Source organism: Orycteropus afer, unplaced genomic scaffold, assembly GCF_000298275.1.
Source record: "Orycteropus afer afer isolate SDZICR_OR568_19922 unplaced genomic scaffold, OryAfe1.0 scaffold00365, whole genome shotgun sequence".
Taxonomy (NCBI): Eukaryota; Metazoa; Chordata; class Mammalia; order Tubulidentata; family Orycteropodidae; genus Orycteropus; species Orycteropus afer.
This window is the reverse complement of record NW_006921952.1, coordinates 1,914,461-1,934,693: the sequence shown is the minus strand read 5'-3', so window position 1 is coordinate 1,934,693 and position 20,233 is coordinate 1,914,461. Positions and strand designations below refer to the sequence as shown.

The 20,233-nt window shown below is 39.7% G+C and overlaps 1 protein-coding gene across 1 annotated transcript in view; it reads left to right on the top strand.

The window, feature by feature from the left end:
* Window positions 1-20,233, top strand: part of LRGUK (leucine rich repeats and guanylate kinase domain containing) — a 137,554-nt gene that overhangs the window by 105,590 nt on the left and 11,731 nt on the right. The window contains exon 17 of the mRNA XM_042782543.1: window positions 20,015-20,103. Within this exon, the coding sequence (XP_042638477.1) occupies window positions 20,015-20,103 (89 nt within the window). The remainder of the gene's footprint in view (window positions 1-20,014; window positions 20,104-20,233) is intronic.

Below are 20,233 nucleotides of genomic sequence, written 5' to 3'. Positions count from 1 at the left end.
CAAGATCTGTCCTGAAGTACAATGCTGTCAGTGATAGAATAATATCTATATGCCTACAAGGAAGACCCGTTAATGTGACTTTTATTCAAATTTATGCCCCAACCACCAAAGCCACAGATGAGTCTGAAATTTTCTATTCTGCTCAATTTCAAATACATTTTTTTATTCCTTTTTTTAAAAATAATTTATTTCATTTGATTTGTTATTGGAATTATACATGGCAAAGCATGCACAATTCACCAGTGTCTCTGTGAGCACTTCAGTGACGTTGATATTCTTCGAGTTGTGCGACCATTCTCACCCCCTTTTCCACATGTTCCTTCTCCATTAACACACACTCACTGCCCCCTTAGGCTCCTAGCGAACATTTTTTTATTATTATTTTAATTTTTTTATTGTGATCTGGGTGAAGGTTTACAGAACACATTCACTTTCCATGCTAACGAACATTTTGAGATGTTGTCAATTTGATCCCATGTAGATGGTTATTTAGAAGAGCACAGTGCTTAAGGCAGGCCTTCTTCACTAATTAAGTTCACTAGTGTTCGATTTAAAAAAGACTTCAGTGGATAGTTTTGGTTAAGGTTTAAGGTTTAAAGATTACCTCAGGGCAATAGTTACAGGGATTCATCCACTCTCTATGACTCAAAGTCTGGATTCCATGAAAATTTGAAAATCTGTTCTACATTTTCCCCCTTTTGATCAGGATTCTTCTTTGTAATCTTTGGTTCAATAATAGTAGCCAGACACCATCCAGTTCTGGTCTCATGGCAAAGAAGCAATGTATTATAGAAGCAATTAGCCATGCATCATAATTAAAAAAAAAAAAATACGAGTCATGACCTACAAAATTGATTTCACAATTTAGTTTACAACTTGCATTTTGAAAAACTCCACAGTGAGCACTCTCGCGCTTTGCTGTGGTCCTTACAGGCCTATTATTGCCTACCTGCTCGCTGGTTTGGATGGATTGTTGTTGTGGTCATGTGCCGTCGTCTCTGACTCATAACAACCCCTCCTTAGGTTTCTGAAGCAGTATCTCTACTGAAGTAGATTGGCCAGTCTTCCTTCCAAGGAGTGGCTGGTGGGTTTGAATCGCCAACATTCTGGTCAGCAGTCTAGTGCCTTAGGCACTACGCTATAGCATGATTTATTCTGGATTCTTCTCTGGGACAATAGCAAGGTCCTAGTGATTGGCAGTTCTGTTCTTTGTCGATGCTAGGGTTTGGTATATGATGCACCCAAAATTCATATGCACGGTGATAATTTCTGATACAAAACTAAAAAAGAAACAATATATCTTCAAAACAATCTAGATCAATAGTGTTTTCACCACTAAGTACTTGGCAGACTCCCTTTCCTTTATGCCTTGACAGCCCCCAAAATCATCTTGTTGCCATAAACAACACTGCCATCGAATTGATTCCAAACTCACAGTGCCCCTAGAGGATGGAGTAGAACTCCCCGTAGGGTTTCCAAGGCTGTTAATCTTTACAAAAGGAGACTGCCTCATCTTTCTCCTGCAGAGTGGCTGGTGAGTTTGAACTCCTGACCTTTTGGTTAGCAGCCAAATGCCTTAGCCACTGTACCACCAGAGCTCCCTGTTACTATAAAAGTTCCTCCAAATTCCATCTCATATAATTTTACAGTGTGTCTATAAATGAATATATACCTTAATTCAATTTGAAAGACATTATTCTAGAAATCAGTTTTCTTTATTGTCTAGACATTCAAAGCCTAACCATCTCCTTGGATTATGGTAACTAATGTCAGAAGTCCAAACCTCTCTCCTTAAAAGTGATTGTGAGTGCAGTCTGTATCAACAAAGGCTGAAGCCCTTTTCTTAAGATCACTTATAAGATTGTAACCTTGGAAAAATTCATGAATAAACACTAACAATCAAAATATCTGAGCCAGTCACAAAAGGACAAATACTGTGTGACCTCACTTATGTAAAAAGACAAGAACAGGCAAATGTACAGAGACCAAAGTTTATTAGTGGTTCCTGGGGGCAGGAAGCAGGGGGGATAGGGAGGTAAACCAAACAGGAGACACAGACTCACTGCCATCAAGTTGATTCTGACTCATAATGAGCCCCATTGTGTTTCCAAGGCTGTAAATCTTTACGGAACTGGACTACCTCATCTTTCTTCTACAGGGTAGCTGTTGAGTTTGAACCACCAACCTTCTGGTTAGCAGCCAAATGCCTTAACCACTACCCCACCAGAGCTCCTTAGAGAGGTTAGCAGTGATGGAAGCATTGCATTGATTGAGGGTAGGATTGTGCAGCCAATTAGATTGCTGTCAATAAGTCATACACCTGTGAAAGGTTGTAGTGGCAAGAATTGTGTGGTAGGTATATTTATAACAGTGACCAAAAATAAATAAATAAAGTAGCTGCTGAAGCTGGTTATATACAACCAAACACCTCTTGAGATTTGGTTCCTTGGTTTGGAGGTTTAGGGTCTTGGACATCTCAACTATTTGGCCTAATAATGTTTTTAGTGCTTCTGATCTGCCTCCTAGTTCATTGCATAGTCCCTGGAGTCTTAAAATCTTGCAAGTGGCCATCTAACAACAACAACAAAAAGAAAAACCAAACCATTGGTATGTATTCACCTGGAGCAGCAGATGAAGAAGGAGAGTCAGGAATAGGAGGAGGATATGGAATGTGTGGCTAATTGCCTCCATGAACGACCGCCTCCTTTGTCGCGAGACTGGAGCTGGATGGTGCCCATCTCCCATTACTGAACGTTTTGATCAAAGATTACATCGAAGAATCTTTGATCAACGGGTAAAATGCAGCTCAGAATTTCAAATGCTCATGGCCTCTTGACTTTCTGGAGCCAAGGAGTGTGGATGAACCCCTGAAACTATGGCCTTGAAATAATCTTTAAACCTCAAAGCAAAATATCCCCTGACATCATCTTAAAACTGAACGACAGTTTAAAAAATACATATAGGTCTGCCTGGAGCATTATGCTCTTTTAAGGACTATGTATATGAGGTCAAGTTGGCACAGCAACTCAAAGGATTAGATAGAAATCTTAGGGGCTAGTGAGCTTATGTTAATGAGGGAAGGATAACTCAAAAGGTAAGAATGGTTATACAGCTCAAGGTATATAGTCAGTAGCTGTTGAATTGATATATATTTTGCTGTGTATATTCTTAATAACAAAATCAATAAACTTGGGGGAAAAAATTAACATAATCATTGGAAATTCCAGTCCCACTAGATTCTAGCTGTGTAAGCTTAGTTACAATTTCCTATTGTATAAAATGGGAATGATAATAGTAGCTACCTCGGGGTTATTGTGAGGATTAAATGAGTTATGTGGATGACCACCATATGACATGTACTGTGATGTGTTGTTGTTGGATGCCGTCTCATCAGTTCCACCTCGTAGTGACCCCATGTGTCAGGTGGAATTCTGTCAGAAAAGGAAAACTCAAATATTTTGCACTGAAAGAAGTGACAGCAAAGTGGTAAGGCTGTGCCCAAGTCAAAGGTGGGAAACTTTCAAAACTTGGAAAAACAAGGCAGTCCCATGGAGTTCCAGCTCCCACATCGAAAGTCCTTCAGTTTCCAAGAACAAAAGAAGTCACTAATAAAAATTACAAATAATCAGAAAAGCAAAAAACGGTTTTTATTGGAGGAAGTGACCAGTGAAAGAACTTTGGAAAGAACCCATCTTCCAGTAGGAGCCCTTAGCAAGTGTGGGGTGGAAATTCAGTTATTCAAATGTATTGCTCGAAGAAGATGCTGTTGTTGATGCCGTTAGTGTGTATTTAAGCTCCTGGAAGGTTTCTATCTTATTTCCTGCCCATCTTCAGGACTCTTTTCCTCTCCCTTCTCTTTCCCAAATTCTACGTACATCTAGATCTTTTGTACCAAATTCCTGCTATTGAAATGACCTGTCCTGTGTCTTACTACCTTCAAACTATCAACATTTCATGATAAACTCATTCATTCTTTTATGAAATCCAAGCTACTATTTATATGTTTTAGTTGAACATTCTGGATACAGTGTCTAAATGTTGAGCCCATTATTTGAACTCTGTGAACACATTTCAAAGTGTAAGTTTAAGTGGAAAGAAATGTTTCTGTACCTCATATCTCTGTGGGTGAATACCTATTCACATACTGTCCTTTTTCCTGATGTTTAAGTAACTAATTGTTCCTTTGATTAGACACTCAAGGATTTGGAACCGTACTACTAGACTCGTTTAATAATAAATGTACTAATTTTGCTATATATATCATAAACATTGTTCATGTATTCCCCTGGAGTTGTATAGTAACTTCCTACTAGAAAATATAATTTTGCTGTGGACAATTATTATGGGTGCTTTATGAAATGATTATTTTTCCAGTTGCAATTAGTCCTTTCTTAGTCACACAGATAGGTTGTGAGAGCTAATTCTGTCTTGAAAAAACAGCTTCTTTCAGCACATTTAGTTTTGTGAGAACACTTCCTAAGGAACCCAACTTTGTCCTTTATTTTCTACTACGAATTATGTAACTAGCTGATTGAAAATAAATAAATATTTTACTTCTATAGCATATTAAAGTGCTTTCATTTGTTTTGAGCCCTTTCCATGGTTACATATTTCAGTACAGTGACTCTTTGATGGGGATTTTATAGGCATTTTATATATGCTCATGCATTTACTGGTGGTAGCTATAAATTCATAATTTTTAATTGTTCGTCAGTTAAAAAAGTTCACTGCTACCTGAATAAACAATTTCTTTTTTAAAGTCCTCCTTAAGTAAAGAAAAAAATGAATTATTCTGAAGCTATCAAGGCATCGAAGACTCTTATGTATTCTGAAAATAAAGCCCATTTCCGGGTCCTCCATTTTCAAGCAATTTCAAAGAGACACAAACTTTACTGTGGCTGTATTTTTTTTTTTTTTTTTGCAAGGTTTATTTATACATTAAAAAAAGTTTATATTGAAGTGATCAGCCTCATGTTTTTGGACAGGAGAGTGACTCAATTGCTTTGCTATGCAAGTAACTTTATTAATGCAGGACAATTGGCCATTAGAATAAGGAAGTTTTTTTTCTCCCCTCAAAATATTCACAGTATGTCCCCTGAGTGATACATTTCTTACCCATAATTGATGAAACTGCTGGCCATCCCAGCATGCTAACATCGTTAATGTTCTTCCTTCCTTTGTGCAGTGAAAGTGCTGTTTTGTCCGAGATGATGTGATTCAAATACATACAAACTTAAAAAAAAAAAAAAAAGAAAGAAAAGAAAGGAAAACCTTAGAAACTTGTTATTCTCAGTATGTGGCTGCCACCACCTTTCTTCTGGAGTTCTGATCTGATCCTTATTCTTTCAAAATGTTTCATACATGTTTTATTTCAATTCACTTGGCTTTGAAGGGATTTAAGTCTAAATAAAAGGTTTAGCCCATTTAGTATTCATTGAAGATGTACTTCCTATTGTTCCAGATACTTCATTTATATTTCCCTGAAATGGTAATGATACTAATCCATAGAATAGCCTTAAAACTGCCATGCATCATTAAATTCATTTGTGCTTTATTGGAGGTATTTAAAGAAATTTAAATAGCCCATATACTAAAGAACTTGGTTCTTGTTTTGGACTGTAACGTAATTTAAATACATTTTTAATGTCCCAAGGTTGACTTTAATTTAAATACTTCAAATAAGATCCTATTAAGAAGCTTAGTTACAGAGTATTGGTAACCTTTGTAATTATATTTTGTTTTGTTTTTAATCAAGAAGTAAGATCTTTCGTCCGCTGAGGTTTTGAGACATTGGAAAGTATATTAAGAATTGTATGAAGCCCTTTATTATAGAACTGCTAGTCTTAGAGTGGTAGCATTACAGTTCAAGCCAATAGTCATCCAACTATGTTATCTGGAATGTAAGAGAATGTTCCCATTCCAAAGAATGTTGCCATTCCAAAGGAAGGTGAGCCACGGAATGTGGAAATTACCGAACACTATCATTAATATCCCATTCAAGTAAAAGTTTGCTGAAGATAATTCAAGAATGGTTGCAGCACTGTATTGATAGAGAACTGCCAGAAATTCAAGCCAGATTCAGAAGAGGATGTGGAATGAGGGCTATCATTGCTGATGTCAGATGGATCTTGGCTGAAAGCAAAGAATATCACAGAGTTGTTTACCTTTATTTTGTTGGCTATGCAAAGGTATTTGACTGTGTGAATCATAACAACTTATGGATAATGTAGCCAAATCTATACAAAGACCAAATCTGTCATTTAAACATAACAAGGAGATACCACATGGTTTAAAATCGGGAAAGGTATGAGTTAGGGTTGCATGCTTTCACCATACTTATTCAATCTGTGTGCTGAGGTAATAATCCGAGAAGCTGGACTATATGAAGAAGAATATGGCTTCAGGATTGGAGGAGGATTCATTAACAACCTGCAGTATGCAGATGACACAACCTTGATGAAAGTGAGGACCTGAAGCACTGACTGATGAAGATCAGAGACTGCAGCCTTCAGTATGGATTAAATCTCAACACAAAGAAAACAAAATCCTTACAAGTGGACCAGTAAGCAACATCACAGTAGATGGAGAAAAGACTGAAGTTGTCAAAGGTTTCATTTTACTTGGACCCATTATCAATCCCCATGGAAGCAGCAGTCAAGAAATCAAAGGACATAATTGCATTGGTCAAATCTGCTGCAAAAGGCCTCTTGAAAGCATTAAAGAGCAAAGATGTCACTTGAAGACTAAAGTGAACCTGACCCAAGCCATGGTATTTTCTGTAGCCTTATATGAATGTGAGAGCTAGACAATGAATAACAAAGACCACAGAAGAATTGATGCATTTGAATTATGGTCCTGGTGAAGAATCTTGAACGTACCATGGACTGCTAGAAGAATGAACAAATCTGTCTTGGAGGAAGTACAGCTGGAATGCTTCTTAGAAGTTAGAATGGCCAGACTTTGTCTCTCATACTTTGGTCATGTTATCAAAAGGGACCAATCCTTGGAGAAGGATATCATGCTTGGTAAAGCAGAAGGTCAGAGAAAAGGGGAAGACCCTCCATGAGATGGATTGACATAGTGCCTGTGACAATGGGCTTAAGCATGGCATTGAAAAGCTAATGAATAGCAGGGAAACATTGTCTGATGTAATGTGCTAGAAGATGAGTCCCTCAGACTGGAATGCACTCAGAATACGACTGGGGAAGAGCTGCCTTCTCAAAGTAGGGGCAACTTTAATGATATGGGTAGAATAAAGCCTTCAAGATCTTCATTTACTGATGTAGCATGATTCAAAATGAGAAGAAACAAGGGCAAACATCCATTAATAATCAAAACATGAATTACATGAAGTATGAATCTAGGAAAATTGGAAGTTGTCAAAAATGAAATAGAATACTGTATGAGTCATAGCAAATTAAAGATAGCATTATGAACAATGGGAATTCCATATCACTTCTTTGGGCTTGTGAGGAACCAATGCATAGACCAAGAGAAAGTTGAACAGAACACAGGGATACTGCAAGGTTTAAAATCAGGGGAGGTGTGCATCAGGGTTGTATCCTTTCACGATACTTATTCAATATGTATGCTCAATAAACAATCTGAGAAGCTGGACTATATGAAGAAGAACACAGCATCAGGATTGGAGGAAGACTAACAACCCTGTGACATGCAGATGATACAGCCTTGCTTGCTGAAAGTGAAGAAGACTTGCACTGATGAAGATCAAAGATTACAGCTTTCAATATGGGTTACACCTCAACTGAAAGAAAACAACAATCCTTATGACTGGACCTATAGGTGGCATCATGACAAATGGAGAAAAGGTTGAGTTTGACAAGGTTTTCATTTTACTTGGATCCACAGCCAACACCCACGGAAGCAGCAGTCAAGAAGTCAAATGATGTATTGCATTAGGCAAATCTGCTGCAAAAGACCTGTCTTAGGCTGAGTTCTCTTAGGTTGAGTTCTTTAGGGAAGCAAAATCAGTGAAGCCTCTCTCTCTCTCTCTCTCTCTCTCTCTGTGTGTGTGTGTGTGTGTGTGTAGAGAGAGAGAGAGAAGAAAAAACTTATCTCAAAGAAATGGCTGGTAAGTCCCAAGTCCATGGATCAGACATCAAGCTGGAGGTTTCTCCTAAATCACATAGTTGCATGGGCTGATGAACCCAAGATCAGCAGGCAATACAGCAAGCTGCTAGCTTCAGAGGCTGATGAATCCAAGATCAGCAGGTAAAATGGTAAGTTGTTGGCTTTCAGTCTATGAAGAGAGCAATCCCAAGATGGGCAGACAATATGGCAGGCTACTGGTTCAAGTCCACATGATGATGAGCCAGATGGAGGATCTCGAGCAAAAAGCCAGAGAGCTTTGCCAGAGCATTTCCATATATACTGGAAGCAGGCCACACCCTGAAGGAAATGCCCTTTCAACTGGTTGACTGTTCAAGGCAGATCTCATCATGGAAATGATCACATCAGATCTCATCATAAGGAGTGACTATGTCATAACTGCTAAACCACTTAGAGTCATGGCCCAGCCCAGCTGACGCACAACCTTCACTATCACAAGACCTCTTTAAAGTGTGAAAAAGCAAAAATCTCACTTTGAAGACTGAGGTGTGCCTGACCCAACCCTTGGTATTTTAAATCATGTCATATGCATATGAAAGTTGGACAATGAATAAGGAAGACTGAAGAAGAATTGATGCCTTTGAATTATGGTGTTGGCAAAGAAAATTAAATACACTGTGTACTACAGAAGGGAGCTCTGGTAGCATAGTGGCTAAGACACTTGCCTGCTAACCAGATGGCTGGCAGTTCAAACCCACCAGCTACTCCTCGGAAGGAAGGTTGGGCAATCCTACTTCCGTAGTGATACTGCCTCGGAAACCCAAGGAGGGGTCGCTATGAGTCGAGCTTGACTCGACGGCACATAACAACAACAACAGCAACGTACTACAGAAGAATAAACAAATCCATCTTGGAAAAAGTACAGCTGGAGTGCTCCTTAGAATTGAGTATGATGGAACTTCATCTCTTGTACTTGGATCATGCTGTCAGGAAGGGCCCAGTGCCTGGAGAAGGATATCATGCTTGGTAAAGTAGGTCAGCAAAAAAGGGGAAGACCTTCAGTGAAGTGGATTGACGCTAGGCGGCAACTGTGGGCTCAAGCATAGCAAGGATTGTGAGGATGGCGCAGGACCAGGCAGTGTTTCACTACATTTTACGTATGAGTCAGAACTGATTCGACGGCACCTACCAACAGCCGCAGCAGAGTGCTCTGTTACCTGGGATTCTTCAGGTGGTTTTGCTGGTTTTGGGCACTGCTAAGTTCCTTTCCCTCTCTCTCAGCCCAGGCCCTGTCTTGAGAGAGAGGGAGAAAAAACAAGGTGGACTTGTTTTAGTAGCTTGGGATTGCCACACAGTCTGATGAGGGTTCAAGGTCAGCATACTGCCGATTTAGAGCCTGATTTCCCACAGGTGCTTCTCCTTCAGTCCAGGTGAGAACCTGCGGCGAAGCAAAGTCCCTCCACCTGCTGACTGCAATCTTCAGGCCTCCCCTGTGGTTATTATGTTTGTGTGTCCACTTGGCTGGGCCTGGTTGAGTAGCTGGGCAGCTGGATGTAGTATTCCCCATGATGAGACTGGCAATCAGCTCCATGGCGGGATCTACCACAAGCAGCTGCGTAGCTGCCTTAGGGAATGTGGTCTGCTTCCTGTATATAAGCAGAAGCCTTGGGGAATGGTCTCTAGCCTATACATGCTTGGACCCCACATGTAGCCATGTCATTTTTCAGCAGCCTGCCATGCTCTGCCGACCTTGGGACTTAAAATGGTCTTGAATTAATGGCCTGCCATGTGGTTTGGTAACATCGGGACTGTGCCATTTTATTTGTTGACCTTGGGCAAGTCAGCCTCAGCAGCCAGCAGCTTGTCTGAGTGAAAAAATGCCTCTATCTCCAGTGGGCTGGACCCCAAGGTTGAGGGCCTTTCATCCAAGCCCTAGAGCCTGACACTTTGAACTTGGACTTAAAGCCTCCAAATTGTAAGAATAAACTGTTTGTTAAGGCCATCCCATTTGTGGTATATTCCTGTCAGAGCGGCACCAGGGAACCAGAACATGCCCTTTATAGAGTCTCATGTCGTCAAGAGCCCATGTTGTCAAGCACTCAGGGACTGTGGCTTCTCTCTCAGTTCAGGTGTTCAAACCTCAGGCCTAAGGCAGGTGTGCGGTCCTGATACACTCTGACTACTTGGTGCTGACTCCCTCTCCTCTGACCTGGAGTCTATTTCATTACTAGGACTTGGAAATTGTCTTCCTTGGCTTTGAGCTTTGTTGTGTATTTTTAAAAATGAGGGAAAAAATTACGTTATATGTTACCTAGTTTCATGTGTTTGGGTGGAAATAGTTCCCTACAACTGCTCAGTCAGCCATGTTGACTGGAGGTACCTTGGAAATGATTTATCTTAGCATTTGTAAAGTAATACTCCTGGGAGCGTTCATGCTCCTGCATATCCAAAGGAATTTACACCAGGCCCTGTGTAGAGGAGCAGTAACAGAAATTTAGACACTTTATGTTCTTGGAGGAGCTCTGGTGGCATAGGGATTAAAGCCTTTGGCTGCTAACCAAAAGGTTGATGGTTTCAACGCACCAGTCACTCCATGGGAGATAGATGGGGCTATCTGCTTCTGTAGAGATTTACAGCCTTGACAACTCTATGGGGAAGTTCCACTCTGTCCTGTAGGGCCGCTTGTGAGTCGGAATCGACTTGACTACAGTGGTTTTGGTTTGGATGTTCTTGGATATTGTAATGTTTTAGTGGAATCATTAGATATTATTTATGAATGAATTCTGTTTAAAAGTGATCTCATCATCCACTCCATTCTATTTCAAAGTTTCTTCTTAACTTTGCAGTATTTCTTTTCTTTTTAACCTTTCTAAATTCTTCTAAAGGATTTTGTCAAATGGAAAGTAATTATAAGGGTGACTTTTCAATTAAGTACTTACATGCCATTGTCTTTGCCAAGGTTTTTATTTACTTTCATTCCCAAGCCTGTGTTGACTGAGCCCTGGTTTCATGGCTTATATCTACTAGGTGCTCCGGGCTGACTTTTTCCTATTCTGCCTCTTATTTATTATTAAATTTTTATTTTTGAGACTCACATTATTGGTATTAATTATATCTTCCAGCTGATAACCTGATAGCCAAAGAGCCTCCCAGGAAGCCTTCAATCTTGAGTACGAGTGATTTCCTGGATTCTACAGACAGAAATCACCTCGTTAAATCATGTGCCAGCCTTCCATCCAAAGTAACGCCAGCGGTAAGAGGGTGATGGAAGAGGTGAAGCAGTGACTGGGAACATGACACAGTGTCAGAGAGTCAATCCCTTTGTGACTATAACTTTCACCCAAACTACTTTCTCATGGTGTCAGCAAGATATGACCTCTAGCCTCTTTCTACACCTCTGAGAAGAGGTGTTGCTTCTAAAAATAGAATATTCAGTGTAAGGTGTACTTTCCACCCAGGCTTCCGGTGGAAGCCAATTGTTCCATTTAGCAAGAACAGAAAAGCACGACAGCCAAATGAAGAGTCCCTTGGTGGTGCAAACAGTGAAGCGCTCAATTATCAGCCGAAAGGTTTGTTGTTCGAACCCACCCAGAAGCACCTTGGAAGACAGATTTGGAAATCTCCTTCTGGAAGGTCACAGCCTTGAAGACCCCATGGAGTTGTTCCACTCTGTGCACAGGGGGTCACCATGAGTAGGAATCAACAGCAGCTACGAACAACAACAGTGATCTAATACTCATGTACTCCTCCCCCAAAAGAGGTAGAAATTGTGTGCTCTTTTGATGTCTTAACAGAAGATCTAATATGTTCATATTTTCTGTTGGAAACTATCAAGAGAGCCATTTGAGATTGATGAACACAGGAGAAAGTTCCATCTTCAAGTCTTCTTTTGTTTATTTCTGTGAAGTCTCCTTCCCACGCATATTTAAAGCTCCATTCCTCCTCTCCTGCTGAAACCCACCTCATAACTCACCACGTGAATAAGGCCTTTCCAGGTCTGTCACTGGATTCTAATACTTCATTCTTTCCATGTGCATAGTTTACAATTAAGTGTGTGTCAAGGTGTGATTACAAAATAATGACGTGGGTTTTGTGTGTGGTTTATGGAGAACGGTCTGATTCCTTAGACACATATGACCTGTGTCACAACTCCTTGGGTAATTACGTGTTGATTTGCGTGTGTTGTGTCTGTGTGTGTTTCTGCTCAATGGTTGTTTCTATCTCCATTTCATGACTGACTCCTGACCTGAGAGGGAAATGCACTAATTTAAGTTCATTTGACATTGCTACCCACTGGGTGATCTTATAAAAGTCATTTATCTGCTCTGAGCTGCCACTTCCTCTTCTATTAAGTGGAGATAATACCTACTTTACAGTGTAATTATGTCAGATGCACATGAAACTTCTTTGTGAATTATTGACCACAAAACAAATGTTGGTAGTGGCTTTGGTGGTGTTGATTGGCCAGGATGGAGAAAGGGTTCAGGCCCTCAGATGTACCTCTTTATAGTTGAGAACAACAAATCTCCTTTGGGAAAATCAACAATATCCTTTGTACCATCAAGAACCTCCAAGTGGTTTACTGGATTTCTACTTCTAATAACAGAGACTCAGTAATTTGGATCAACCATTCGGCTGAGGACAACTATTAAACCTAGACAAAAAAGAAATCTACCTGACTATTGGAGAGCAAACAGAAGAGTGAAAAATTGCCTGGCCAGGAATTAGGAAAGGATGAGGATCTGGGAAGTAAGTCTGGCATCAAAGGCCAGTTTTTCCTTGTGACCTTTGTCATCTCAGATAGGCATGACTGGGGGCTGATGGCACTTCTGACAGTCTCATGGGACTAAGGCAACAGTATTGAAGTCCAAGGTCCCTCAAGGAGGGAGCCCTGGTGAACCATGTTTGCTTTGGGTTAGTACCTGAAGGCCTACATCTAGGAGCAAGGGAGAACAAAAAATATTCAGAACTTCATAGGAACTAAAGTTTAACTTCAAGCTCTTTTTACATTGAAAAGATCCCAGATTACTAGTGTTCCCAAATACATGGTAGAATAAATTAAAAAAAAAAAAAAAAGTAAATATTCTCTGGAAAGAGCATGCATAATCCTAAGCCTTACATTATTTCTTTAAATAATTTTACAAATACAATGTATAATATACAATTTGAAAAAAGTAACCATGCATACAAGGAGTTGAGAAAACATAAACTAAAAATAACAGTTGTTGTTGTTGTTATGTGCTGTCGAGTCAGACCCATCTCATAGTGACCCCTCCTTGGGTTTCCAAGGCAGTATCACTACGGAAGTACATTGCCCAACCTTCCTTCCGAGGAGTGGCTGGTGGGTTTGAACCATCAGCCTTCTGGTTAGCAGTCAAGTCCCTTAGGCACTATGCTACCAGAGCTCCTAAAAAAAAAGCCAACAGATAATATAAATAGGCCACCAGCATCTCCAGATATTAGTAGTATCAGACATAGACTTAAAAATCTCCAAGTGTTGGTATTTCCAAACTCAGACTTTAAAATGACTATACTTATAATATTTAGGAACGTAGAAAACAAAGTTGAAAATTTCAGCAAAAGAGTGAGGACAATAAACAAGAAAATTTAAATGGAAACTATAATTACACCCAATGAAGCAGAGCTTAAGAGAGAATTAATGGACTGGAAAATCGGTCAGAAAATTGAATCTTAGAAATATAAAAAGATGGAAAATTGAGTGAGAGAGTAAGAGAAACATGGTCACCTTTAAAAAATTGTAACACGTGTTATTGCATCCTAATGGGAGAAGAGCGAGGACATAGAATAGAAGCAAGATTTAAAGAAATAAGGGATGAGAATTTTACAATTTTGACTAAAGTCTTCAAGCCACAGCTTCAAGAAGTCTTAGAAACTCAACTTAGACAAACATTTGTTTTGAAATCACATTGTACTAAGATACAAAGACAAAAACATTCTAAAAGGAGTCAGGAGGGAAGAAAGGTTACTTTGAAGTAAGTAACAATTAGACTGACAGCTGACTTTCCAAAAGGCATGATGGGTGCAAGAAGATGGAAGGGAATTTTTAAAGTGATAAAAATCACGTTACCCCTAACCTAAAATATTATTGTTGTTGTTGTTGTTGTGTGCCGTTGAGTCGGCCCCGACTCATAGCGACCCCTCCTTGGGTTTCCGAGGCAGTATCACTATGGAAGTAGGATTGCCCAACCTTCCTTCCGAGGAGTGGCTGGTGGGTTTGAACCGCCAGCCTTCTGGTTAGCAGTCAAGCACTTTAGCCACTATACCCAGTGAAAATATCCTTCTAAAACGAAGGCAAATTAAAAATATCTCCAGACAAAAGAAGCAGAGAATTTGTCACAGAAAAACTACATGAAAGAAAACACTAGAGAATGTCCTTTAGGCAGAATGAAAATGATGTAAGAAAGGATGTCAAAGATACTGGAAGAATGAAGATCAAGAGAAAGGATAAATATATGAGTAAATCCAAAGGGGTGTTGACAGTATAAAAATAATTTAAAATATGCACAGAATTGAAATGCACAAAAACAATGATAAGACACAAAGGGAATAAATAGAGATGAAGTTATAAAACCCATGCATCTAAAGTCCAGGAGGAATCTACAAGTAACAATAGCAGACTTTGATGAGCCAAGGACACGTATTTTAACCTCTGTTGTTAGTGCCGTCGAGTTGATTCCAACTTAGAGCGCACCTATGTATAATAGAACAAGACACTGCCCAGTCCTGAGCCATCTTCACAATCCTTACTATGCTTAAGCCCATTTTTGCTGCCACTATGTCAGTCCATCTCATTGGGAATCTTCCCCTTTTTTGCTGACCCTCCACTTTACCAAGAGTGAAATCCTTCTCCAGTGACTTGTCCCTTCTGACAACATGACAAAAGAAAGTGAGACTGGTCATTCTCGCTTCTGAGGAGCATACTGGCTGCACTTCTTCTTCTTCTGGCAGTCCGTGGTACTTTCCATATTCTTCATCACTAATTCAAAGGCATCAATTCTTTTTTGGTCTTCCTTGTTCATTGTCCAGCTTTTACATGCATGTGAAATGATTGAAAGTACGATGGCTTGGGTTAGGTGCACCTTAGTCTCTAAAGTGACACCTTTGTTCCTTAAGAGGTCCCTTGCAGCAGATTTGCCCAGTGCAATATGACGTCTGATTCCTTGACTGCTACCTCCATGAGTGCTGACTTAGGATCCAAGTAAAAGGAAATCTTTGACAACTTCAATGTTTTCTCTATTTATTGTTGCTTATGGTCCATTTGTGAGGATTTTTGTTTTCTTTGTATTCAGGTGTAATCCATACTGAAGATTATATTCTTTGATCTTCTGCAGCAAATGCTTTAAGTCTTCTTCACTAAGGAAGGTTGTGTCATCTCCATATCACAGGTTGTTCGTGAGTCTTCCTCTAACACAGATGCCACGTTCTTCACATAGTCCAGCTTTTCAGATTATTTGCTAAGCATACAGATTGAATAAATATGGTGAAAGGATACAGCCCTGATGCACATCCTTCCTGATTTTAGACCATGCAGTATCCCCTTTTCTGTTTGAATGACAATCTCTTGGTCTATTTACAGGTTCCTCATGAGCACAATTAAGTGTTGTGGAATTCCCATTCTTCTTAATGTTATCCATAATTTATTATGATCCACACAGTCAAATATCTTTGCATGGCCAATGAAACACAGGTAGCTATCTTTCTGGAATTCTTTGCTTTCAGCCAAGAACCATCTGACATCAGCATGATATCCCTTGTTCCACATTCTCTTCTGAATCCAGCTTGCATTTCTGGAAGTTCTCTGTCAGTATACTGCTGCAGTCATTTTTGAACTATCTTTGGCTAAATTTTACTTGGGTGTGATATAAATGATATTGTTTGATAATCTCCACATTCTGTTGGATCACGTTTCTTTGGAATGGGCACAAATATAGATCTCTTCTAGTCAGTCATCCAGGTAGCTGTCTTCTAAATTTCTTGGCATAAATGAGTGGGCACCTCCAGTGCTGCATCTGTTTGTTGAGTCATCTCAATGGGTATTGTTGTCAATTCCTGGAGCCTTGTTTTTCAACAATTCCTTCAGTGCAGCTTCAACTTCTTCCTTCGGTATGATTGGTTCTTGATCATATGCTACCTCCTGAAATGGCTGAACATTGACCAATTCTTTTTGGTACGGTGACTCTGTGTATTCACTCCATCTTCTTTTGATGCCTCCTGAATTGTTCAATATTTTGCCCATAGAATCCTTCAGTATTCCAGTGTGAGGCTTGAATTGTTCTTCATTTCTTTCAGCTTGAGAAATGCCAAGCATGTTCTTCCCTTTTGGCTTTCTAATTCCAGGTCTTTGCACATTTCCTTATAATACTTTACTTTGTCTTCTCTAGACATGACACTAAAAGATTTAAAAATGTAGATTTTAACTAATGGGGGCTGGAATAAATAAAAATAAAGCAATAATTCAACATTGTATCAAATGCCCTAGCCAGTGCAATAAGTCATGGACAGGAGATAAATGGTGTAAGTTTTAGAAAGCAGTTATTAAATGAATTTGGCAGGGTTATTGAATCCAACATCAACACACAAAAATAAACTGGATTTCTATACAATTTAAAAGTACATTTAAATTTCTCAAAAGATAATTTCAGTGGCATTCACAAATATCAAATACTTAAGAATAAATCTACTGAAAGATATATTATAACTCTACACAGAGAAGTAGGAAACATGTAGGAAAAACTGAAGATCTCAATAAGTGGAAGGATGATCATGTTCACGGATTTTAAGACTCAGTACTATGCTGTCCCCAAACAGATCCACAGATTCAGTGCCAGCCAGTCAAAACCCCTGCAGGTTTTTCTGTGGAATTTGAGAAGCTGATTTTAATATTTATGTAATACCAAGCAAATCCACAGAACCAAGAATATCCAGCCACTCGCTTTTGAAGAAGAATAAAGAGGGAGGGCTTATTTTCCCAAATGTTGTTGTTATGTGCCGTTGAGTTGAACCCGACTCATAGCAACCCCTCTTTGGGTTTCTGAGGCGGTATCACTATGGAAGTAGATTGCCCAACCTTCCTTCCGAGGAGTGGCTGGTGGGTTTGAACCGCCAGCCTTCTGGTTAGTAGTCAAGTATCTTAGGCACTATTCTACCAGAACTCCTATTTCTCAAATAGCAAAGTTTATTATAAAGTCTCAGTAATTAAGACAACATGATATTGGCACAAAGGTAGAGCAATGGACAGACTAATAGCCCAGAAACCAAGTCCACGTGCCTGTGGAGAGTTCTTTTACGTCAAGGGTGGCACTGGCAAGCAGCGGAAGAATGTTGATCCTTTGTTCCGCATCAGTTGGATATAAATATGGAAAAAATTAAAATGGACCCTGATCTCATACAATATCCCCAAATTAATTTAAGCTGGATGGCTACATAAATGTAAGAGACAATATGATAATATTTCCAGAAGATAGTGTAGGACAATATTCGTATGACTTTGAGAGTGGGGAAGATTTCTTAAATAATAACACAAAAAACACTGACTACGGGGGAAAAGCTCAAAATGATGAGGTACATTATGAGCTTCTGTTCATCCAAAAACATCATGAAAGAGAAAAAGAAGCAGTAGCCTTAGTCTGTTTGACAGTTTATTGGCGGATGTGTTCATTGTGCCTTTCACATTTAGCAAGTCCAAGAAGGGCTTTTGCTTTCCTAGCCAACCTCCCCACTCCCACCGCAAAGACCTGCCTGCCTTTCATTCCTCCCTCTCCCCACTCCTTCTCTTTCTCCCTCCCTCCCATTTCCTTACTCATCCATCCATCCACCCATCCTGTATTTGTTGAATTCCTACCATCTATGTAGGATCAGTATTTGCTTTTTCAGTGTAGTGCAGATATTTGCTGCTCAGGCTCTGTTCTGGACACTAGACCAGGGCAGAGACCAAGTCAGGCAGAACTGAGAGAGAGAGAGACTCCCTGGTATCCTCTCATTGGTGGGGTGAGGTCAATGTACCTTTTTTTTTCCTCCTACCTTCTTTGTAGAAACTGGGATGCTGGAACATGGAGGGCCTTAGCATTACTAATTAAGTAATATTAATTAATGCAACAGACTGACACCTCTTCCTTATTCCTCCTGTGTAAGGCCAATTGGGATTTACTTCAGACCCAGTTGATTTGCTGTTCTTGAAAGAAGTGCCTGTGAATATGATTGTTTGCTGTTCGAGTCCAAAAAAGTCTGCCAACATCACTTTTCTTGCTTGTTATTCTGATATTTTATCCATATAAAATGCTTTCTATGACTATGACAATAAATTAATATGAATTTAAATAATTCAGTATTTGGAATATTCAACTTACTCGTTTCCTTATTCTTCACTTATGCAATTCTTTATTGCTTTACGTCTTCTCTTACCTTAAATGGTTCATATCTTAAATGGTATTTACCTTTCCAAATGATTCCCAAAGCACATTAATTTGAGCATCTGTAAATGCTTCTTAGAGAACTGTAAATATAATTTTAATCAGCCTTACTTTTTAAACACAATTTTCTTTTTAAGTTTGAGGTAAAAAAAAAAAAAAATGTAAACTAAAAGCACAGCTCTTATTGCTGCAAAACGTATCTATCCAGTGAGAAGTTTTTACTTACACAGCACTCACACCAACTATGGGCTTCAGAAGTCCAAGTTCTTATGTTGTCTTTGCTGTATATCACTATGCTATCTATCATTTTCTTCAAGGGAGCCTGATGGTGCAATGGTTAAGCTCTCAGCTGCTAACTGAAAGATCCCTGGTTTGAACCCAAGCCACTTCCTGGCAGAAAGATAGGACAGTCTACTTCCATAGTGATTGTTGTTGTTGTTGTTGTTATGTGCCGTCGAGTCGGCCCCGACTCATAGCGACCCCTCCTTGGGTTTCCGAGGCAGTATCACTACAGAAGTAGGATTGCCCAACCTTCCTTCCGAGGAGTGGCTGGTGGGTTTGAACCGCCAGCCTTAGTGATTACAGTCTTGGAAACCCAACAGGGCAGTTCTCCTCTGTCCTGTAGGGTAGCTGTGAGTAGGAATTGAGTCGATGGCAATGGGTTTCGTTTGGTTTGTAGTTACCCTGGCTGGTTGCCACTCACCAGCTTTGGGACGGTTAGCTCCCTGGACTGCATACATGAGTTAACATTAATTAACATTAGTTAAGATTGTTTGCTCCAGAATGGAGGTGACTAGGTCTTTGCCTATTAGAAGAAATCCAACTTCTTACACGTTGAGTGTATCTGTTTCTTTACCCAGGTCCTCCTTCCTCCTAACCTTTGCTCCTGAAGCACTAATTGCTTCTTTGCTTGTAGACGGTTCTCACATATGTCTGTCTTCCCCCACAAGTGTCCCTGTGTCTATCCTGCTGTTTGTAGAACTCAGAAGTGATTAGGTTTAGGATCCCTACCCTGTTCTGGTAAGCCCTCCTTAGCATAACAAAAGGAAACCCTTTTTCCAAACAAGATCACGTCCCAGGTACAAAGGTCAGAATTTCAACACATCTGGAGTGGGGGGCAGGGCACAATTCAATCATAACAAGTGGCTTATCCAAGACTACACAGTTTAGAAGTGATTTTTTTTTCCTACCAAAGTGCTTCCCTCCCCCCCCAACTTTTTTTTTATTGTGATTTGGGTGAAATTTTGCAAAGCAGATTGATTTTACTTTCAACAGTTGTTGCACGTTTTGTTTTGTGACACTGATTATATTCCTTGCGGTGTAATAGCTCTCCTCCCACTTCCTCCCTGTGGTTACCCTTCCCAAGGTGCATTTTTCAGTGTTTTTCATGCCTATTTCTTCTTCCTTTTTCTTTCCACATGTTTGGCCATCTCTAGTAAGAAGAGAATGGCTATGTTAATCATCTAACATATCTTTAACAGCAATAAAGTTTGCCATTCGTGTTTCTTGCCCAGGAGAGAGTCTCTCTGCAGAGGCAGCATGAGAGAGCCTGGCAGGCCCTAATGGGAAAGACACCCCCTGATCACACACTCCTTTTTCAAAGGTAACGATTTTCCATCTTTAGATTTCTTTGCTAGTGTTTGGAAGCAATTAATTGTTGATGTAAACAGGACCCTCTACTGAAATGGGCCTGGGGATTTAGCAACAAGCTCAGTTCAACAAATAGTATTTTC